Source organism: Scophthalmus maximus, chromosome 7 (assembly GCF_022379125.1).
Source record: "Scophthalmus maximus strain ysfricsl-2021 chromosome 7, ASM2237912v1, whole genome shotgun sequence".
Classification (NCBI taxonomy): Eukaryota; Metazoa; Chordata; class Actinopteri; order Pleuronectiformes; family Scophthalmidae; genus Scophthalmus; species Scophthalmus maximus.
Window position 1 is genome coordinate 12,732,666 of NC_061521.1, and position 21,464 is coordinate 12,754,129.

Genomic DNA, 21,464 nt, shown 5'->3' on the forward strand with positions numbered 1-21,464 from the left:
CATGCCATCTGTTAGTTAGTTGAACAGCAAGTTCCATGTCCTTTGCAAGGTCTACGGTATTTAGGATCCAAACATCAATAAACCATTTAAGATCAACAGGTACTTTATTTTGGAGAATTGTCTCTGTTACATAACACAATCGTAAATAGGACAATTACAAAAAATACATAACTAAATAAATGAAAATACAAAATCATAACTTTGAGCATACAGTAAACTGGTTCACCCTTTTCTTTTATTATAACAGTATGAAATAAACTATTATCAAGGCAAAACGAGGCAGGCATAAGAAGAAGTAAAAGGTTAATTCAAAGAAATAAAACAGAGAACAAAGTTATTTGATTTATTAAGGCATCAACAGGCATAGCTTAGCAAGGCGCATGGCATGAAAAAGGCCAATAAGAACTCTCCAACATTGCTCTCAGCTTCAGTGGTCACATGTAAATATATCTCAAACTAACATTGGATTTGGTTGCCTGAGTTTGAAGGACAGCCAGTAAGCCATTCTACTTTAAATTCAAAATACTTCAGTTGTCTCCATACTTATGTATATGCAGCCTAATAAACATTAAATATATCCAGTATTTAATTTCAAAATAAAAGGCTTCATCTCTCTCTCTTTCTTTGTTGGCATTTACCCTCATTATAAACCTCAAAATCAGAACAAGGAACTCAACGAGCAAAGACTATCGCACATTGCTGAATTAAAACACTGATTATGACCACATGTCAGGAGGACAGCAAATAGATTAACATGTTTATGTCTCTCGGTAGTGAGGTTTCATTAAGTGCTTTGTGCAAAAACAAAAACAGACACAGCGGAGGAAACCAGTAGCACAGGATTAGGCGACGGCTGATGTGCTTTGTGTAATGAAGCAAACATAGTTGAGTAGGTGGGGCAGGCTTTCATTAGCTCCAATGTGTTGGTAAACAGAAACACATTAAAAAGGGATCTCTTCAACCTCTCAGGGCTTTTTGCTTTCCATCTCCAGGGACATGGCTCACTGTCAACAGTCAACAGCTGCTGCGGCTGCTGCTGCTCAACAACTGGCCATTGCAGGACAAAATCGGCCCTTACTCACAGTAATAACAGCAGCTTTATCTTTCTTCATAAAAAAACTACTTCACGTGTCAGGTTTTGTCCCGCAGCAACCACTGGGCTGTTATGAGATCGAAGCAAAAATAACCAGGCCGCTTAAAAGCCAGTGGGGTGAGGAAAATAATTTGGTAATTTGTATTACATCTGTGTAGTGACCACAATAATGTCAAATAAACAACACTCACATTTGTTACAGTAGAAACTAATAAAAAAAATAAAAAATTAAACATAAGCTTACAATACACGACACTGGGACCCTTCATATCACCGTACATACAAACAAACACATTTTTAAACCTGAAAAATTGTCTAGATCTCAGTTTCCAAATAATATTGTTGTTCTAATGGCAGCTAAATTATATCAGTGGTAAGTTTGTGACATCTTAAGGCATCCAGTCTTTGGTTACAATGGTGGTCATGAAATAAATAGCATTAAAACCACACTAAGTTATCTGGTTTAGACACAGTATAATATTTGAATTATCCTGATCACTATAATTATAACGTAGAGTGTAAAGTCATAAATACAAGACAGCATTCATATTCAATTGCATTATGTTTCAGCATGCATGGAGACTTGGTCTTTCACCTGTGTGCACTTCTACAATCAGCAGGATGGCTGTGAATTAAGGAAACCTCTAGCTCTTTCATAAAACGTGTCTGTGTGTACTGCACAAACAACGCAGGCACTGCAGCAAAGTGACGGTCAGGAACATAATCTACGTCACCATGTCATCCCATCGCGTCCGGCTGATTGACCAGCAGCGCGCTTTGCTAGAGACACTCTGACAGCACCTCATGTGTAGGTAAAGAGGGATAAATCATAGGCGCACAATTACAGTCACTGTTGCTATTTTGGCTGAGCTGGATCTTCAGCTTCTCCACTTCGTAGTTATGGAGATACTCCTGGACCAGGTAGCGCTCTCTCTTTACTCGAGCCCTCACGTCAGAGGGAACATCCGGGATCATCCAGGCTACAAAGAACTTGACCAAGAAGACAACATGCTGTGGAAGAACAGAGCATAATGTTAAGAAATACTTCAAAACTAAGTGGAAGAAATCCTGTGTAGACTCAGGATTTGTATTATAAATAGAAAAAAACATGAAGGAGGAGAGGGGTTACTATGCAACAAACATTTGCAGCCCACGGTGAGAATCTGAGGCTGAGTTCAGTGATCAGCAAGTGTTGGTGGAAGCTCTGAGGCCTGGTTTTACCTCCATGATAATGATGAAAGCAAGCTTGGCAGCCAAAATATGCCAAAACTGCATGGTGTGGGAGTATTGCTTCTCATGGCCAGATGGGTAGCGGTAGTCACGATATCTAGGAAGAAAGACCAACGGAGCTTTGAGTTTCCTGCAGATTTTCATACTTATTTGATTCAAGATTCAAGATTGATTAATGTCATTCTTCAGTCACGCAGCAAAAGAGAATGATGTAATATTTTTTTGTATATATACACACACACTATGCATATATCACGTGGACTCGTCATTTCAAAGTGTGTAGGTACTTAATTGAAAGTGTGTATTTCTTCAGATTCCGTTGAATACTGATTAAACAGCAGGACACAATGCAGACAGGCATTATGCGTCAGTGTTTAAGTAAAAACAAAATGGATATATGTTACCATTCATGTCAGTATGATAGACCCTCATGAGTCTTATTAACACAACACAGTGACCAGATTCATAATCAATCCGACCTGCAGGTAGTGATGGAGCTGTTGAACCAAGCAGGGTTCTCCCCTTCCTCGGGGCTGTTGGCCAGTGGAATCTCAGATATGTTGAACACAGACAGGCTGTTGTTTATGTAGCCTTTCATATTCATGTCACCCTCTGGGTGGTAGGCATACATGTACACGAGCCGAGGGATCATATCAGAGGTGAAGGCCACAATGAACGCCTGGAAAGCAGGGAAAGAATGGTCAGAGGAATAACTACAGGTAAAATTGGTAGATAACGTGCAGAGACACTGCGTAAAGAAGTAGCCCAGCACGTACATTGGTGACAACAGACAGGACGGCAATCCCGCTGAGGATTTCCTCCCAGGCTCCGATGCTGTGGGCTTTGGCTGCCACGGGACGTCTGAACTGCGTGGTGAGCTTCCAGGCATCCACTCTGACCTCAATGATGTTGTTGATAAGTGCCAGCAGGGGTGCGAGGGGGAAGGAGGCAACAAACAGTGTGATGAAACCAAACTGGATCACTGGGACACAGAGAAGAGAGAGGTTAGTGAGAGACGGTAAGATGGAAAGAGCACCATCTGCAGGGTCTCAGGGGACACTGCATCTATCTGCCTATATCTATCTATCTATTGAATTTTTATAATTTAAAGATATATCATTTACATAAAGATAACATTTTAGATTTTAGACAACCACTGATTCTTTTCTTGGTTCAGCTCTAGGCCTGGTCCTGACCCGAATTCAACTCAACCTGGTCCTGCGAGTGATTTGGGCTCAGCTCAATCCAACTCTTGCCTGCAGCACAACTTTCAATTATATGTCTCTGAATCTCTCCCTGTATCTAATGGATCCATTTTGTGATGGATGTTTACCCATTTCCAGGTATTCATAGAAAAGGCCCAGCTGTCCAAAGCCCTGCAGGTCATGGTCCTGCTCCCAGCGGCTGTAAAGACTCTCTGGATGTTTTCGTGCCTTCCTGCTGCCCCACCAGTTCATCAGCCACCTGAAGGACGCAGGGGTTGACAACATACCACAACCTCTTTTAGTCATAATACAGATGTATTTTAGACATCTTTTTGGCTTAACTTGCCATTATAATGTTATGTTATGATGATGATAGAAAAACAACACCATCTGCCACTAGGGGCATGGAAGTTGTCTGTTGCCTCTTACTGTTAACAAAGACTGATGGCTAAGATGATTGTGGAGTACTCACGGGACCAGAGCCTCTTGGATGTTGCCCCAAACCTGTTTACCAGTCATCACTATCACCAGTTGGGTGGTCAACTCAATCAGACAGCCACCAGGGTCACACTGAATTCAGACAGGTTGAGAGAGGAGAAGGATGGGAAAGATGATCTCAGATTCGAGCTCAGGCTGAATTTCCAACGCTACCCTTACTCAATATTATGTAGTTTTCAGATCTGGTACCTCTTCATTCCTCAGCTTGCTCCACTTGCCAAACATATAAGCATAATTCCCAGGATAGCCGACAAACTTGCCCTTGAAGAAAGCCACGTAGAAGCAGGAGGAGTAGTAGTTGACGAACTGGAAGAGGAACATCTTCACCGTCAATTTGTTCTCATACTCCAGGTGTGTCTTTGGGATTTCTGTTGCACAGTAAAAGGTAATAAAACATGAATTTTAAATACATCAAACAGAAAAAGAACACTTTTACCAGGACTGTGATGATATGCACTGGTGTAACCGTTTTGGGTATGTTCTCTCACTCGGGCCCTCACCCATATCAGTGATCCAGACAGCCACTCGCTCATACATGAGGTTGAGGATCATGATGATGACAAAGTTGATGCAGGAGGCAGTGACGGAGGTGGCCAGCTGTGGCGTGATGTAGGGGCCAACCACCTGCAGATTGGTGGTGGGACTGTCCTTCATGATGCTGGCGAAGGCCGCGTACACTGCCAGGCGGTACGCTATCACCCCAATGATGCAGGCAATGATCAATGAGATCTTCAGGACAGAGACGACAGTGGCAACATGAAAGACAACTGCATCACACAGCAAGTCACAAGACAAAGGTACAGTGAGAATGCCACACCAAAAACACAAGGTGAGTTACAGCCAACATAAATGTTAGAAGCTTGGGATGCACACACATGCCCCATGAAAAGACAGATCCCATAATCTCCCCATTAGCTTATTTACATTCTATCAGTGCTCACAAACATGCATAAACAAAAGTAACAAATTGTGGGCTAGTATGTATAAAACTATGGTCTTAAACATGAGTCGTAAGAATGACACCATTTTAACATCAATGTTATGATTAAAGGTAAGTGCAATTCATAAACCTTTTTAAGTGTGACTTGAATTAAGAAAGTTTCTTAGAAGCTTTACACATACTGGCTCTGGTCACATGATACTGTTCACTGTTGTGATAAGGAACAGTCTGGTGTGAAAGGCAAATGACACAGGGTGCAAGAACAGAAAGAAGAAGAAAGCCATCTTTAATTGATAAAGTGTACCAAAGATACTATGCTCACCCATAAAACGACAGTGGCTCCAGAAAGACATAAGCGTGCACACTTGCTTGTTACGGGTAAGTATGGCTCCATTTCCTACATCATGACCAAGCAAAGCATGGACACAGCAGTCAGTAACCATTTGTTATATCCTGAAAAGACAGCCCTAGGCCAGGTTCCTTTATATTACTACTACCCACAGATGAGAGAAAGAGATAGGACGCCCAAATCAGAGTTCTTTGCATGTCCAGTTCTTTTATCTTGCAGACTCCTGCTGAAGTCATGCTTTTGCGAAAAACCTCTTTCAAGACGCTGATCTACCAGACAATCAGTTATGCAGTAGAGAAGGAAATCCGCGCCTCCAAGTCTTTCCAGAAATGTCTGTTATCCACACAAAACTACATCACACCAAGACCTCTCCCTTACCAACACTGGCATTCCACATTAAGTGCCACCCTTACCCAGAGGATCACGGTGGCCCAGCACAGAAACAATTTCCCCAATAGATCTGTAGCAGTCCTGTTAAGAACCAACTCTGCTTCCTAAAGACGGGTGGAATGTGGTCACAGCAAATTATAGCACCCTGTTGCTATTCATTTCAAGTCTGAGTTTGCCACTTTCACAAACCATTCATTAACAATTCATTTGAGCGCTATTGTTCTCAATTAAAATGTCTCTACTCGAACCTGCTACCTAGTACAGGCACTGGCCCAATGAATGACTGCAACCAACCCAGTGTGAATAACCTGTGCTCAATAGATACAACAGATAATCATTCAAAGTCCTAACGGACAGTATATCTGTCCTGTGGAAAGCCTTGTGGAAGCTGCACAGAGCTACATAGAACCGTATTATATTGTTTATTAGTATTTCATGAGCACACAAACACCTGAGTGATGCGGTTGAGCTTGCGGTTGGTGCACTTGGTCTCATACTCTGGCCGAAGCTGCAGCTGCTGTTGCTCCTCCTCAAAGTCGACCAGATCCCACTCATACTCGAGACGAGCTTGCCGCCGCTTCCAGAACTCCAGGAACAGCGTCACTGAAGAGAAATCAGATGTATCATCAAGAAATAATGGCCGCGTTTCATTAGACTCTTTCAATCTCTATGAACATGTTTGCATGTGTTGAAAGTCATGTTGCAGAGTTCAAGTCTTAAGACCTCAGCAAATTAAACCAAAGCTAAATGTGAGAAGTGAAAACCAGTGTTTTCTTTTGTAATTGGATGAACTTTAAATAGTGCGAGCAAAAGTTATTATAAATAACTACACATAGTTCAACAGCTCCCACTAGGTGGTGCACTGGGTAAGAAAATACAAAAGGCAAAGAGGAGACATTTTTACTCACCCCAAATCCCCATGAATATGGCAAAAAACACTGTTCCCACGTTGTCAAATAAGTGCGATTGCTGAAAGGAGAGCACGTTTGACAAATAGTGGGATAGTGGGAACAGTTTTTGCTTGACATTTAGTTTCTGTTATCCTGTAAATGTCATACTGTATGTGGGTAGCACATGAATCATGAACGAAAACAACTCAGTTAGTTGAAGGTTTCTCACCCATGAGGAGTTGCATGTTGTGTTGAGTTTCCAGTAGCCACATTTCTTGTCACACAGCGGGCACATGACAATTTTGCCTCCAATTTCCCCACATATTTCTTTACTGTTGGGAAATGAGGAGTTGTTTTCATTAAAAGGAACAATAACTAACATCCACTGATACAATTTCAAAACAGGATGGTATTCTTTGTGAATCTCACCTCCACTCATTATCATCGTAGGTGAGGACTCCGTAGACGAAACAAATTGTCCCTACTATTGCAGCAAAGAGCAACATCTCGGTGTAGAAACCCAGCCACGCAAAATAAATACCTATCTTCTCCCCATAGTACTTCCTGTTGAAGGGCAAAAAAATAATAATAATAACAATTCATACTGGGAATTATTCTGCTCATTCCAGACGATTGTTGATTTTATACATATCAGATATGATGGCGTTGTTTTCAGATCTTGCCTTATGAGGTTCAGGGGCTGCTCCTTGAAGAAGAAGAGGAATCTGGCCCAGTGCTTGTAGAGATTGTATCTCTCACTTTCGCAGTTCAAATCCTTCGACCTTGTCCAGTATCTACACTGCATGTGCAGAGGAGCATAGTGTTGCATCATTCATCCTTTCATTGCAACATCCAACCCTTCCTCCAATAGGATATTACAGTTGGAAATCAACGATGACTTGTCTTTTTCCAACAACAAAGTGCCAAAAGTCCACTAAAAATACGACTCACGTCATGCAGGGGAAAGGCAGTGGTGTAGGTGCCATTGTTGAGTAACCTCTTGATTCCCTTCTTGTCTTTATCTCCACATTCCTCCCCTAAATACGAACAGCGGGACAGAATATAGTAGACCTGAGCAGAAGAGAGAAACAGAATATAAAAAATGTAATAAACAATGAGGTTGCCTCTGTGTTCACAACTGTTTTAAGATAATGGCCCTTCAATTATTCACAATTAACATGACCTGCTAAAGTTAGTCACCTTAATAAACATTTTCCAAAATGTTATTTCAGGCCTGCAAAAACAAACTACAGACTACTGGAGTATTTGTAGCAAATCCAGTTACAGATGTCGGGGGAATGTTATATTTTCAAGGTCACAAACAAGATAAGAGAGCCACGGTCAAAGCATCCTTACTATCCTGTTGCGAGTGGAGGGGGGAAAGAATGTCTCCTTGTTGTCGATAAGGAAGAAGTCGGACTTGCTCTTGTCGAAAGGAGCTGTGAAGAAGTCTGGCTCAGGCTGCATGATCTGCTCCGGCAGACGAAAGGGGGTGGACAGCCAGTTCATGGGCATCTCTCTGTTTTCTGGGATGTCATTGACCTTGAATGGAACTTTGATCTTCAGTACGTCTGCGTAGGTGGCCAACACTTCCCACGGAGCATGGATCTTCACAAAATAGGTCTTTCCATCATCTGACTCCTAATTAAATAGATGTCACAGTAAAATGAGTAAATGGCATCTGCTACATTACATTTTTTTACTGTACAGTTTGCTTCAGTTATTGCTCTTCATCTACTTACAGTGCTCCTTATTGTTCTATATACTATGTTCGTTATGCGCCGATCACCAAAGCAAATTCCTTGTATGTGAGAACCTACTTAACACGATTCTGATTCTGATTCACAGATTCAGTAATACGAGAACAAGAGTTCAATGACTAAATAGCACAAAGAAAGTTTAAACACAAATGTATTTTTGACATGATATCTACACCCAGTTGACAGGCCACTGCATTTATTTCTACATGATTAGACAGAATGAACAGGAAAATCCAGCGGCTCTTACTGATTTATCTTCTGTCTCCAGCTCCAAACCAACATTTGCTAAATTGGCCTCGTACACTTTCCTCCTCTCCTTGAAAAAAAAAAGATAGAGTAATACATACATTCATTAGGTGATGAAATTTAATTCTGCCTTTGTAGAATAATGACTGTTCATTTTCAATGTATTTAAGTACACATTAACAGTGCGTAGCATATTTAGCATTTAGATTATGAACCATGCTCACATAACACAATGCAATACTGAGAAGAAATGTGCTCATTTAAAATATCAACATACAATTGAAATCAGAGTGAAACACTGATGAAGTATTTCGATTTACATTCATTAAGTAAATATTTCAAAATGTTTTGAAGACTGAACACATCTTCAAATGCGAAGAGTGAACGTCTGGCAATTGGGTGAAAACCAAAGTGTCAGTTGATTCAATAGCATCAGTCAAGTCAGCAGCGCAAACAGGAAGTGAAAGTTACAGTATTACTATGAGTTACCATTTGCCACTGAAGAGTTAAGTTTAATATTTTCATAAAGGGGAATTGTCCATATCATATCATCACAGTAAAAATTGACCGAGTGAAAGCCTACTTGTAAAAGATTTACTGCCGCATGGATAATACACAGGAAGTGGCCTCCTATTTGCCTTTCCTCTTACAGTGGAAAAACTGAGCGAGTTCTTCCTGACCAGGCCAGAGGTCTACGTGTTGACTAACTGACGAGGCTGTGACAAACTGCCTCATACCCAAGAGCCTGTCACATCCACGTGTGAAGGCTCACAGCTCAGTGTCAAACTCAAAAAGTCTTTCAGCACTCCATGGCTGAGAGACTCGCCACAGCCAACACACCATGTGACCAAACACGACATGGAAATACTTCAAGAAGATTTACCGAAGAAAATGGGCCTGTGACTCTATGTAAATGCAGCAGTGACCTCCAAAATATTCCTTGCCAGGATCACGGATACAAGCTGCGGAAAACAGTTTATCTCGCGTTATCTGTCTTGTGGTATTCAGGGTATGCCACTGGCACACACTGTGAGCTCTGAGGATATCCTGTAAGAGCAAGTTCCTAGCGTTTAATTCAACATGTGGATATGACATTAGCAATTCTTTTGTGTGATAGATGATTGATGATATATTTTAAGATATTTAGTTTTGTACCACAATTAATAATATTCACTGTCATTCTTCCTGGCTTTTATCCCTGTTGGGGTTAAGGACAGGGGATGTTGCGACATGTACAGATTGTTAAGTCCTCTGAGGCAAATTGTGATCTGTGAATATGGGCTATACAAATTAAATTTAAGTTGATTGATTAATTGATTTGTGTGAAATACAACAATAACAAAACTGAAAAGCATACAAAAATTAAAAAAAACATTATTATATGCACCATGTTTGTCCTTTCGGCTATTGCACGGGGGGAAAGTTGTTTCTCACCTGTTTTCTCTCACCATCCTTGTCATCGACGTAGGACAGGACAAAGTCGATCCTGCGCAGCCCATCACGAAAGAACACAGAGTCTTTACTGTACTGTTGTTTGTCGATCTGTTAAAAAACCCCAGATGGAAGAAAGATGACAACATTTAGAGTGTAACCTGGTGCAGTAGCAGCTCAACGGGGTCCTGGATGCATTTACCACAGCAGACCAAAGAGCCAAACAACATGAGAGTAGTTCACAGCAAAACCCCAAGAACAAGGCCTCCACACCACATCACGCTCCACTGTTTGTCCTATATAGTTTTCACTCCGCACGTCGGTGGAGCTTCTCATCTCATTCATCCAGTTCATGGTTGTCCACGAGAGTGTTGAATCAGGAGCGACTGGACTTGGTTGTAGTTTCTGGAGCATGAACAAACACTGCCCACACTTCACAGAGGTTTAATACCTGGGATTCTCCACAATTTAAAAATATTTCATATCGGTAAACACAAGCGCTGACACCGATATGTACTTGAAAGCCTCATATCAGCCGATATATCGGTCGAGCTCTAGTTAGAACTGAAGAAGCCTCTTGGATGAGAGGTGAAACGTATTCAAGAAACTACCACCAGGTGCAGTTGCTCAAGATTCAACGCCCTGGTGGGATTCACTCCAAACACAAAGTGTGCCAGGGCATCTGCTATGACTAAGATGTTTCATGTTGCTCCGGTCCCCTTGATAGGATTTACTGAACAAGATCACAATAAGCTTTTAACAAAAATGATGTTGTGATGAAATCCACAAAGATGTCCAGAATCCTGTTAAAGCTTTGTTTTTTCACATCAGGGAATAATTCATGAGCCCCATGCGCTACACGACAGGGACAACCAGTAGCCATATGAGGCTTAACATGCCAACATGTACTGTACTTGATTTGCCTAGTATCTTTTTTTTCCCCCCTGCAAATCCTGGGATCCGTAGAAATGAGACCACTTGGATTGGTGACTCAGGAAATTCCAACCTCGTGTATCAGCTGACGGTAACAGCCACCAGGGAGAACTGAAGTGCAGAGAAATGCTTTACGGCAGGAAAGGAAGGCATGACTGTCTGCTGTTAGTGCTGCTTCAGCTGCTCAGAAAGCTTAAAATAACCATGTGCCATGCAGAACTGTCATCACAACACTACATCAACCATACCTACACAGGACTGCTGAAATTTCAGTGAACTCAAGAATACTACATCCCTCGGCCACATCTACAGCTACTGTGCTGCAGTACTGACAGTTTGTCCTGTTCGTCAGTCCAAATGCTCTGAGGGGTAGGGGGGAAAGGAAGAGCACTTTACCTCCATTATCCATTCCCTTTATGGTAATGATGCATCAGAGAACGGGCCCGCCCGCCTGACCAAAATTGCCGTTCTCCGGGGATCACAGTCCAGCCTCGATGGCACTGCTTCTTTCACTCTCACTCCACTGATCCCCCGACCAGAGGAGCTGCAGCCAGTCCACTCACCTCCCACCACAAGCCCTCACTTGCTCAGACATTCACAAAAGAAGGGGGGAGAGAGACAGGAGGAGGGAGTACAGGGGAGACTCGCAGAGATGACATCAGTGTGGCGGTAGCACAGCTGCAGCCAGCTGCTGCTGCATAAGCTGGCTAATGTAATAAGAGGGCAACATCAGAGAGGGGCTGACGATATCTACTGTACAACGTTGACCATCGTGAGCATTAAAGCAACACTGCCTGAGACAGGTTGTCTAATATTCCAGATATCAAATGACCACAGAAAGCTGAAAAGCCAAATGACCGTGATAGGAAACATTCGCTGATAAGACGAGCACCAACTACAGAAAACCAGTGACCGGCATAATCTCCCTAGTCTGACTTGACTGTTTGAAATGAATCAATTACACTGGAGACGTTGCCACTATGGCGCACAAAGTGCAAAATGTGGCATCAATGAAAACTGCATGTAAAATGTCTCAGCCAGGTCACACAGCAGCAGTGTAGCTGAATCTACCAGCCTGGTTCCTACTAACTCATCGAGCTCTCGTGTCCACGTGTTCGACCTTTACGGTTCTCTTATCCCAAATGATGCATATGTTCAAACAACTGGTCTGGTCTGCATTACCTCCCAGTCACGATTGGACCATGTTGACCATGGCAGGTTGGGTGTTTTCTTTAACTGGGACGTTGCTGCAGAAACTCTCTAATTTGCCGTAATTACAGATCAGCCATATGGAATCAGTGCATCAGCTGGGACCTGCCTCTGCTCAGTAAAGCTGGTATACATTTACCAACCAACCCATAACTACTGGGTGTTTAGACATGTAAGTCTAATTTTAAATAAGGAGGGTAAACATGGTGAAACATAAGAATGCTTTCAGTCGCAGGGAGGGGGTTCTGGTAAAATATATCTTTCAAGGTATTTTCTTTTTGAAAAGGTGAAGAATTTCGACACAGAGTTTTGGATTAAACTGCTAACTTTTGATTTGATTTTGATGTTTTTTGATGTTGATGATAAAGTGTCGCTAAATTGATAATGTACTACTTAAACATGTTTTCTTCTGAGAACATCTCTATTGTCTAGTTTAAGTCAAAATCCTCTTATGTCTCAAATGCACCCGACAGTATTTGCAGTGTTGTCAGTGCTTAAAATTTACTGGCAAGATTGCATGCTTCCCTCTACAGCGTTGTACTATATTGTTTCAGCAATAACTAAAATAAATGGTCTTTTTTTCCTCCAAATGATAGATGACTGCATCACCCCGATAGGTCTTTACTGAATTGCAATAAATCATTGCAATCCTCACAATTGTTTGAAACAGAGGGAAGATGTGCATTACTGCAGAGCTTGAATGGAAAATAGACAAAAAAATACATATCTGGCTCAAGCAATTCTCTAAAGTACACATGAAGAACTTGTTGAAAAGCTACTTGCAACTGAGAGTTTGTGACCCGTAAGGAAAAGACGTATACTCCCATGTCTTTTAAGAGGCGAACTCAACAGTCAGCTTGATCAAAGAGACAATTTATAGATGTGCAGCCGCCTCGCCTCGAAAACTCCTTGATGTGATCTTCCACTGAGCTCAGTCGTAGCCTTTAGTTCAGGGAGCCAGATTACTGGAAGTTTACTGATTGCAGGTTGTTGGTTTTTTATAAAGATTAGCCACCATTAAAGGGTAATGATTCCACTTTTCATTGAACTGGGTTACGCACTGTTTGAGTAAGACCATGTTATAGATGACAAAAAGAGAAGGCTACAGTACAGTATGTGGTGAGCCACTGCAAAGTTCAGTCCTGTCATAAGCTCAGGGCAGGGTCATGATTACAGTATAGACTGTATACTGTGCGCGTACACGCAAACACACATAAATGCACACAAACACTGCTAGGCAAATGACAAATATGGTATACAGTGTGTGTGTGTGTGTGTGTGTGTGTGTGTGTGTGTGTGTGTGTGTGTGTGTGTGTACACGTGTGAGTGTTCTAATTACACGGTAACACAACCAGTCTGTTGCTTTCTCTTCAGTGAAGCAGGCGATTATCACAGGTGAGATCAATGCAAGTGGAAAGACCTTTTCCTTTTTAATGAACTCTCAGGATGCATCAACATATAGCTCATGCCGGCATTTTTTCCATTACTCTCTGCAGAAAACAACATGCTGCCCAGAAGCCACTGTACGCTCTCTACCAAGATATGAGTATTGATTTCAGCTCTAATGTCCAAGCCTTATTTTCTGAAGAAAAAAATTCTGCTGCAGAAACTCAACACTGAACAAACAGGAATAAAGCATGGCAGACAGACATATGCACAAAGTTGCATCACATCACAAGCCTGTTTTACCATGCCATACCCTGGAACGATACTTCAGGAATAGAGCCCGCTTTCTCGAGAGCTGTGGAGGAACCGAGCGGACAGTGAGGGAAAGCCTAACAACGGGACAAGTTCAACAGCAGAATAAATTACAGGGGTGATCAAAATGAAATGGATTAAAAGTGTCAGACATGTCACACTTGCACTATGTTTAGACATCCTTACAGATTACGCTCAAACACTTTCACAACACCAGGAAATGGTAAAAGTCAGGCTTGGTCACTACCTTGCTCAGTTACAGGTTTGAGCTCAGGGTGGATGTGAGATGACAACAACACAGACACTGACACAGCAGCATGCATCTGTTTTCTTTGACTGGCGTCTTACCCCGGTCAAAGAACTGATTCGCTCTGAGGTCGGAGCCTCGAGCTGTGGACTGTCGCTGTGGTCAGAGGGAGCCAGGGAGGCTTGGCTGGTGTTGAGAGACTCACAGTTCTCTACACACACATCTGGCGTTAGAGACGACTTTAAGTGAAGTGGGAAAGGGGGAGAATAGACAGGAGCATAAGGGTTATCTCTGGCTCTCTTGTGACATTTACTCAAGAGACTTCGCTTTAATTGTGGGCCCTACTAAGATCAACACGCTAACCCGTCTTGCTTTGGTGGGTGGGTTTTCAAAAAGAAACAAGTGTGCTTATTCAACTTGAAAGACAGGAAGAAGAATATAAATAAAGCATTTTAACTTCCTGCTCAGAGGAAGTAAGATGGAAGTGGAGATACGATACAGCAAAGCAGAAATACTCTGTGCCTCTGTCTTGGAAAGCTAAAATTAACATACTGTATAGGAAGGGCATGTCCTCGCATATTTAGTAGCTGATATATGTTCAAATCATCTAAAGATATGCAGCCTATTCTGAGGCACAGGCTGCAGTGAAACTCCCTCGCGGGCACCGTGGCAGAAGACGGTGCCTCAGAGAAACGTCTGCGTGAAGGTGCTGAGTGAATGGAAGCATGTGGTGAGTTTGTCGTTTACCGCTGACTGTCCCTGCTGGAGGGACCCTGTGCTGGATGAGGCGTGCTGGTGGTAGCCATTGATATCATCTGCAAGACAGTAACATAAAGAACATACAAAATTAAAATCATAATTTATGATTGAATTATCCTACTACTGTAAAATAAGAATAGCAAAATAGCATGGTGAATCTCAAACCGGCAAAGTAGGTTTCAGGAGTATGAACAGCTGCCTGAGTTGGGAGATGGGCACTGACAGCCAATGTTGTGGTCTATATTTGTACAGTGTTTTGTGTCAGTGCTCCCACAGGCCTGACTTAACAAGATCACTATGAGAGAAATACGCCCGGCCATGTTGCTGTGCTGCGATTCGACCGCCACAGGAAATGAGACTGAGCAGTCCAGTGAGCCGCCTTCAGCGTGTTTGAAAGTGAAAGCTGCCAGTGTGACGAAAAACATGGGTTTAACCACGATAAAGTTTGACGTTTCTACGCCTGTCCAAATCATTTGCAACCTTCCTGTGTAGATTGTGAGAAAAAGATTTGCATAGGCAAATGCTAGCACAGATACAAAAGCAAGACAATCAAATGCTGTTGGCACCATTATCACTGGAAAGAAAGAAAGAAAGCAAAAGGCTGGTTTCAGCCTGTGTCTGTGTTTTTTAAATAGAAATGCTCCGGCCCTAATTGATGGTCTCTCTGGGGTTATATTTAGTCTGGACTCGAAACAGAGAATGTGCTTAAGCAGACCTGAAACAAGGATTCAGACCTTGTAATATGTAAACCTTTTCTGGCTCTATGTTATTACAGACCAAGTCAACACAGTATAGCTTCAAACAAAAGTGAAATATATTTATCATAAATGCTGAAGTCCAGTAGTCGAATATAGCACAACCTGTGATGCCACTATATTTTCCTACAGACATTTGATTTTGATTTAACCCTAAACCTCTGTTTTTCCTTTAACTTAAACTTTACTTAGATGACTAAGCTCTTGATAATGTCTCACAGTTGAAATGCAACTATGGTCATAATTGGAATTTTTGGGGCCAATGCATGTAATAATTAAAAGTTTTATTGACATTAAAATGAGCAATTTTAATTCAATTCTTTTAATCTATTCCTATTTTTTACATTCACCACACCGACACCGACGCCTGATGAAATCGACCGGCCAATATAATGTATCAGTCAGGCTCTATTTTAGAATATGCATATCAAACTTGCTTTTTACCAAAATTTTTTGAGTTGTGGCAGGATGTGAAACGTGTGACACTGTTGAATCATTGACAGGAAGTAGAACAAGGTAAAGTTAACTGCAGATTCAGATATAAAGATGGAACATGTATCTGCCCTTTTATGCCAGACTTTTATGGGGTTTTCACAGCAACTTCTTGTTTCATCTTCCTTAAAAACCAGTTATGAGGCTGACTTTGTTTTGGACTGCTCCAAATTGTTCCCCATGTTTCTTTCAGAGGATATGAGAATGCCTCTTAAACAGTCAAGTATATCTTTGCACAGTTGGACACGGTATTGGAGCACACCCAGTATTAGCCACTGAACTATGCCAGGAGTTGTTTCCCCACCTAACTAAGTTGCCTCAACAGTTAAGGCTTTGTTCCAGAGAGAGAGCAGCTGATCACAGTGGAAATGCCACAAGGCGGCTGCTGTCTCCTTTTTTTTATTACCACAGCAACCCAACAGACTCAAGAGAGCAAACCTCATTTACAAAGAAAATTATTTTACTATTCAGCTGTACTGGTAATAAACGGCAATGATATGATGAAAATAACGAAAACAAATACGGTCAATTTACTGAAAGAAAAGATATGACGTCAAAGCTACTACTGCTCTTTAGTATTCGTATAGCTGTGTTAGATTTTGTACCCATACATTTTTTTCTATGTTTCTGCTGTCAAATTGACATGAAATTCAGTGGCCACTCCGCAAGCATTTTGAATATAAACACAGGAAGCAATCAGTCACCTTTCATGTTTCGAGTTGTAGAGTTTCAGGTGCACAAATAAACACATTCACCTGCTTTAACGGACCAGTTCACATTGAAAGACCATAATTCAACTTGGTCTGAATCTGTGTGATGATACCAACCGCTAATAAAAGCAAATCTGCACTTACTGTATCTTTAATATAATTTGAATCTGTATTGAAACAAAGCATGAGAAGTATGTAAGCAGAATGTGAGACCTTCAGTTGTCCTAATGCTTAGACTTAAGGCTCATTTTATATACATGTTTTGTTTTTGGTGTATTTTGTTCATTGTCTGGTAGTAGTTGAAGTCTGAAGATATATAACAGTATTGGTGGGACCTTTTGAGTACGTCTTGAAATATTTGCTTTGAATGAATATGAAGTGTACAATAGGAATATTGCACATGCAGTTCTAATGGCTCAGGGAAGCTGGTCACCATCATATAATCTGTATACCTCTATATTCAATGGAGCAGTAGAACGCATACCACCGCCGAGGCCCAGCCGTCCCCTTACAGTAGATTCAATGGAGCCACTCTAAATTGCTCACACTCATAGCTATCAGTCCCCTCAATATGACAGATTTTTTTCATCAAGATGCATTATTCCCTTAGAAAATGTTTTTTTTAAACAACGAACGCCATATTTTGCATCGTTGAAGAAAGTGCTAAAAAAAAATTCCTGGATCTGCACCAAACTTTAATGGATTCTTTCTAGGCCCATGTTTCATCCTTCCACCAAGTTTCAAGTAAATCCATACAGTAAGTTCTTGCATAATCCTGCTGAAAAACAAGCAAACCGAACCGAAATACAAACAGACAAAGAAAGTGTGATGAGTGGAAAACCAATGCTTCAACTAAGCATTAAACACACAACACCGAGGTAGAAGTAACTACAGTTCCTGATCCTGTAAGGAGATCACACGCAGTTCAGTCTCTAGCTACACTACTATAATATGATTCTCTCTATGCTGCAGATGAAACCCTACACTTTTATATCGATTCACCCTGACAAGAGAGCACCGGGGACTATTCGCCCTCCGTTCAGCAGCACCATACATGGCTAAAACCTCAGACCTGTGTCTCAGCGGTTTGTTTAAAATTCAAATTCAGCCGCAGGAGCGGAGAGGGGTTTATGTTTTGTGCTGGTGCATGATGGCTGCCTGCAGTGACAGTGTGTTTCCAGTGAGCAGGCCAGCTGTCAGGGGGCTCGCTGGCTGTTAGTCACCACTGCCTCCCCGAAAAGAAAAGCCAGAATGGTTACAGAGGAAATGTGCAGAGTGGAAAGATTATAAAAAAAGGTTTTTGTACTAAATAGTTGAGAAAATGTTCCCAAAATGAATTATAAACTCAAAGTGTAAAGGTGAAGTTGGTACAGCTCAGTGTTGCTGGCACTGTAAAAGAAGGCCAAATCATATCAGCAACATAAATCAAATTCAAAATCCCCTATTTATCTCAGTTTTTGATTGAGGGTTATGTTTAGGGTTTGCTGTCATGGTTGTTAGGTTTCACATCATGTCATAATGTTTAGAGAGTATTCCAAATGAGCAATTATATATATATTTTAAATATATAGTTAAATATAAAGTTCTTCTCATGGCCATTTGATAATGCCAACCCTGAGTGAAGGCTTATATAGGCTACTTGATTCACCGGTAGCTCAACACATCAATCATATCACATCTATATTTCAGAGCAACATTTCGAAGTTGTGAGCCGTTCAGCCACTCACCGTTGAGAGACTCCGTGGGGCTCATTTCAATCAGACTGTCTCCTCCCGCTTTCCCCGTTATTCGACGCATGGTGAGTCTCTCGTGTGAACAAGCCGAGTCGACTTGTCTTCATCCACACACCGCCTGAGCTCAGACCCACGGTTCACAGTCGTCCTCCTCCTCGGCTCCAGTTCATCAGGCTCCTCTCCAGACTGACCTCCTCCTCCACCCACCGCCCGCTGGCTGCTGCCGCACCGTGTCAGCGCGGAGGGGCGTGGCCCCGCACCGCGGACCAATGGTCTGAGGGCTGAAGGAGAAAACTGTCCCGACACCTCAGGCAGGAGCGTTTCAAAGGATTTGGGGGGCCCCAGGCAAGAGGACCCCCCCCCCCGCCCTCTTGTTCGTTTGTTTGTTTGTTTGTTTATTCAGTCATCATCGTAAAAACAATAATTATAAACATATATGACTGAAAAGGCTTAGGCTGCAGCAAAAGCTTATATATCCCTATCCTATTTTCTTATCCATTAAATCTACCCAGCTCAAAGAAAAAGAAAATAAGTTCCCCATCAGGAACTGCACCGGTCACTTTACATAGACTCTGAGGAACACTGCCCTCTACATGTATTACATTTAATCAGCACTCCATATCCTTTCTATTGCACATTTTCAATTTATTCAATTTATTTCGTTTCCTGTATATTACACATTCTGTACAGTATTTCCTTTCTTTGCACATTTTCAATTTCTTTAGCTTTTCTATCCTGTGTGGATTTGCCTTACTCTTACTTTTGCACTATTTAGAATTTATTTATTGTATATATTACTTATCTTATTTTCTGTTTTGTTTTTTTGTTTTGTCCGAAATAAATGGTTTTCCAATTCCTCTGTAAATCTGGAACAATATTGCAGGAATTGACAATAAGGTTGACTTGACTTGACTAGACTTGACTTAAATTGACTTGACTTGAAGTGAAGAAACAAAGAAATGAATTTTTCATTTATAACCCCTCAAAAATAGCCTTACAAACCATTTTCTTGAAACCAAAAAAGAGAGTTGCATATTTTTAAATTTAAATTGGCATTGTTCCATACCCTAACCCCTGACCCCCGTTTAATCTTCAGACTTTTATTTTATTTTCAAAATTAAAACAGAAAAGTAATTCAGTTTAATGTCAAACCTCCCCACCGCCATCCCAGCCACGTCATTCACAAGCATTTAGACGCTCAAGAGCGACAACCGAACCTCTGAAATGATGAAGCATTTTACAGAACGCTGAGCTGTTCCCAGATCTCCTGAAAATGGCTGCAGATGGTTGGTGAACCAGATGGGTGGAATGTAAACACAGACTGAAGGACTACAACCCAGTGACACATAACCACCATGTGTAAAATCAGTGATCAGAGCCATTGAATGTTAATATACAAAAGAGATCAGATTAAGCAAGGATTGACCACCAAGGGTTTGGTTTTTTCAGCCCAGATGCTCTGTCACTATATGATCCCTTCTATAAGCCGTTAGCTAATGTATGAATTCTATTCCTTTGGAAAAATGTCCCAAGTGAGAGCTTCCAGGAAACTCCTTTACAACCAACCACATCAGCCTATATTAACTCGTGCCTTTCCAGAACTTTGTTTCATGGAGTCCAAAAGAAACATATGCAGTCTCCCACCTGAGAAATGTTTGTTATAGTTTAAGAGAAACATCCTTTCCCAACCTTTACCGGCCATTTTGTGATTTAGAATTCTCTCGGTAAATTTCTTTTGAAAAAAAAACACACGTTCAACTTTTTGACTTTAGACTGTGGACTCTGCTGTAACAGCGATCTCTGTTGTAACACGGGTATTGTGTTTTGTTGAAGGCAACTTGTTATTAAGCTTTTTCTTTTCCTTTGTGTACACATCTGTCACATCTCTGTTTCTCCCTGACAGGGAGTCCAGGAAAGGGTCTATCAGCAGCTTTCCTCTGCTCCTCCCAGCCACCTATACTCAACACTGTGCTTCCACTAAGGTCAAATTTAGCCACAGTGGCGGCCCCCTCTGTCGCCCTTCATGTGGTCTACACAGTCCTGCACATGGTGTAATTATGTTGTCCTCCTCTGTGGGGTGTGGCCAAGTACAGAAATATAGGCGCTTATTTTCGCAACCGCTTTTTTTCTTCAGTCTCATATCGCCTCTTCTCCTCGACATGTGGGTCTTCCTGGGTGTGCACCCCTTTCCAAGGTTTCCAAGACTAATGGTAAATGTCATGTTTAATAACAGGGCACGGAGGGCCACCCGTTTGACGTGTTAGTTTTTCTTTCTTTAATGTCAAAGAGCAGGGATGAGTAACAGAAATAGGTCTGCTTTGACTGTGCAATGGGGTTCACATGTTAATGTAAGAATTAAATCATAAGTTTATAAAACTATAAAGTAGGCCTACAGAGACATCTCTTACTGCAAGTTTACTCAGAATGGAGTGGAGCAGAAGCAATAATATTTCGAAAAAATGTGATTAATTAATTGGTCAATCTCGTAGATTTTTATACGAGTAACCTACATCATTGTTAGTGAACTTGTTTATTGGTTTAAAAAAGGAAATTGTTAGAAGAACTGAAATAATGTAATGTAACACTGAGTTAACTAATTCAAGAAATTTAGTATCAATTTAGATATCTTGTGTCACTTTAGGTTATTTGCATCTAAAGCGATGATAACTTAATAGCTGCAAGGCTAAACCTAATATGATATGATTTATTTTCATATTGGTTTGGCAAAATTTAGCATGTTGAGCGAACATCTCACACAAAAGTTTGCTTTGAAAACTGTCAAGACATTTTTTAAATTTTTATTAAAATTTTAAACCTTACCCTAACTTAAACCTGATTCTAATCTGAACTCTTAAACAAAGCTTTTACCCTCAAACAGCCCTTTGAACTGAAGTCC

General features: G+C 41.3%; 1 protein-coding gene across 3 annotated transcripts; it reads right to left on the minus strand.

The window, feature by feature from the left end:
- Positions 1 to 85: 85 nt before the first annotated feature.
- ano5a (anoctamin 5a) lies at positions 86 to 18,779 on the minus strand. Of its 3 annotated transcripts, XM_035642371.2 has the most exons (22): positions 18,563 to 18,779; positions 14,867 to 14,934; positions 14,221 to 14,358; positions 13,874 to 13,915; positions 10,036 to 10,143; positions 8,603 to 8,671; positions 7,952 to 8,236; positions 7,547 to 7,666; positions 7,279 to 7,394; positions 7,025 to 7,159; positions 6,825 to 6,927; positions 6,614 to 6,674; positions 6,157 to 6,308; positions 5,289 to 5,363; positions 4,527 to 4,755; positions 4,216 to 4,394; positions 4,001 to 4,098; positions 3,657 to 3,787; positions 3,100 to 3,305; positions 2,803 to 3,002; positions 2,315 to 2,420; positions 86 to 2,104 (listed from the first exon to the last, which is right to left on the minus strand). In XM_035642371.2, exons 1-22 carry the CDS (start codon positions 18,630 to 18,632, stop codon positions 1,874 to 1,876), a joined length of 2,922 nt encoding a protein of 973 aa, XP_035498264.1. In that variant the 5' UTR covers positions 18,633 to 18,779; the 3' UTR covers positions 86 to 1,873. The 3 variants fall into 3 exon arrangements, with proteins under 3 accessions (XP_035498264.1, XP_035498265.1, XP_035498266.1); XM_035642372.2 differs by lacking the exons at positions 13,874 to 13,915; positions 14,221 to 14,358 and having other exon boundaries at positions 18,563 to 18,778; XM_035642373.2 differs by lacking the exons at positions 13,874 to 13,915; positions 14,221 to 14,358; positions 14,867 to 14,934; positions 18,563 to 18,779 and adding an exon at positions 11,362 to 13,420.
- Positions 18,780 to 21,464: the final 2,685 nt, after the last annotated feature.

Excerpts from the sequence above, each read along its gene's own strand:
- ano5a (XM_035642371.2), bottom strand. The coding sequence starts at position 18,632 with ATGCGTCGAATAACGGGGAAAGCGGGAGGAGACAGTCTGATTGAAATG. Across the intron at positions 10,144-13,873 it reads TCCTGAAGTATCGTTCCAGG|ATCGACAAACAACAGTACAG; the intron begins GTATGGCATGGT and ends GTTTTTTAACAG. Across the intron at positions 5,364-6,156 it reads AGCTCAACCGCATCACTCAG|GAAATGGAGCCATACTTACC; the intron begins GTGTTTGTGTGC and ends GTCATGATGTAG.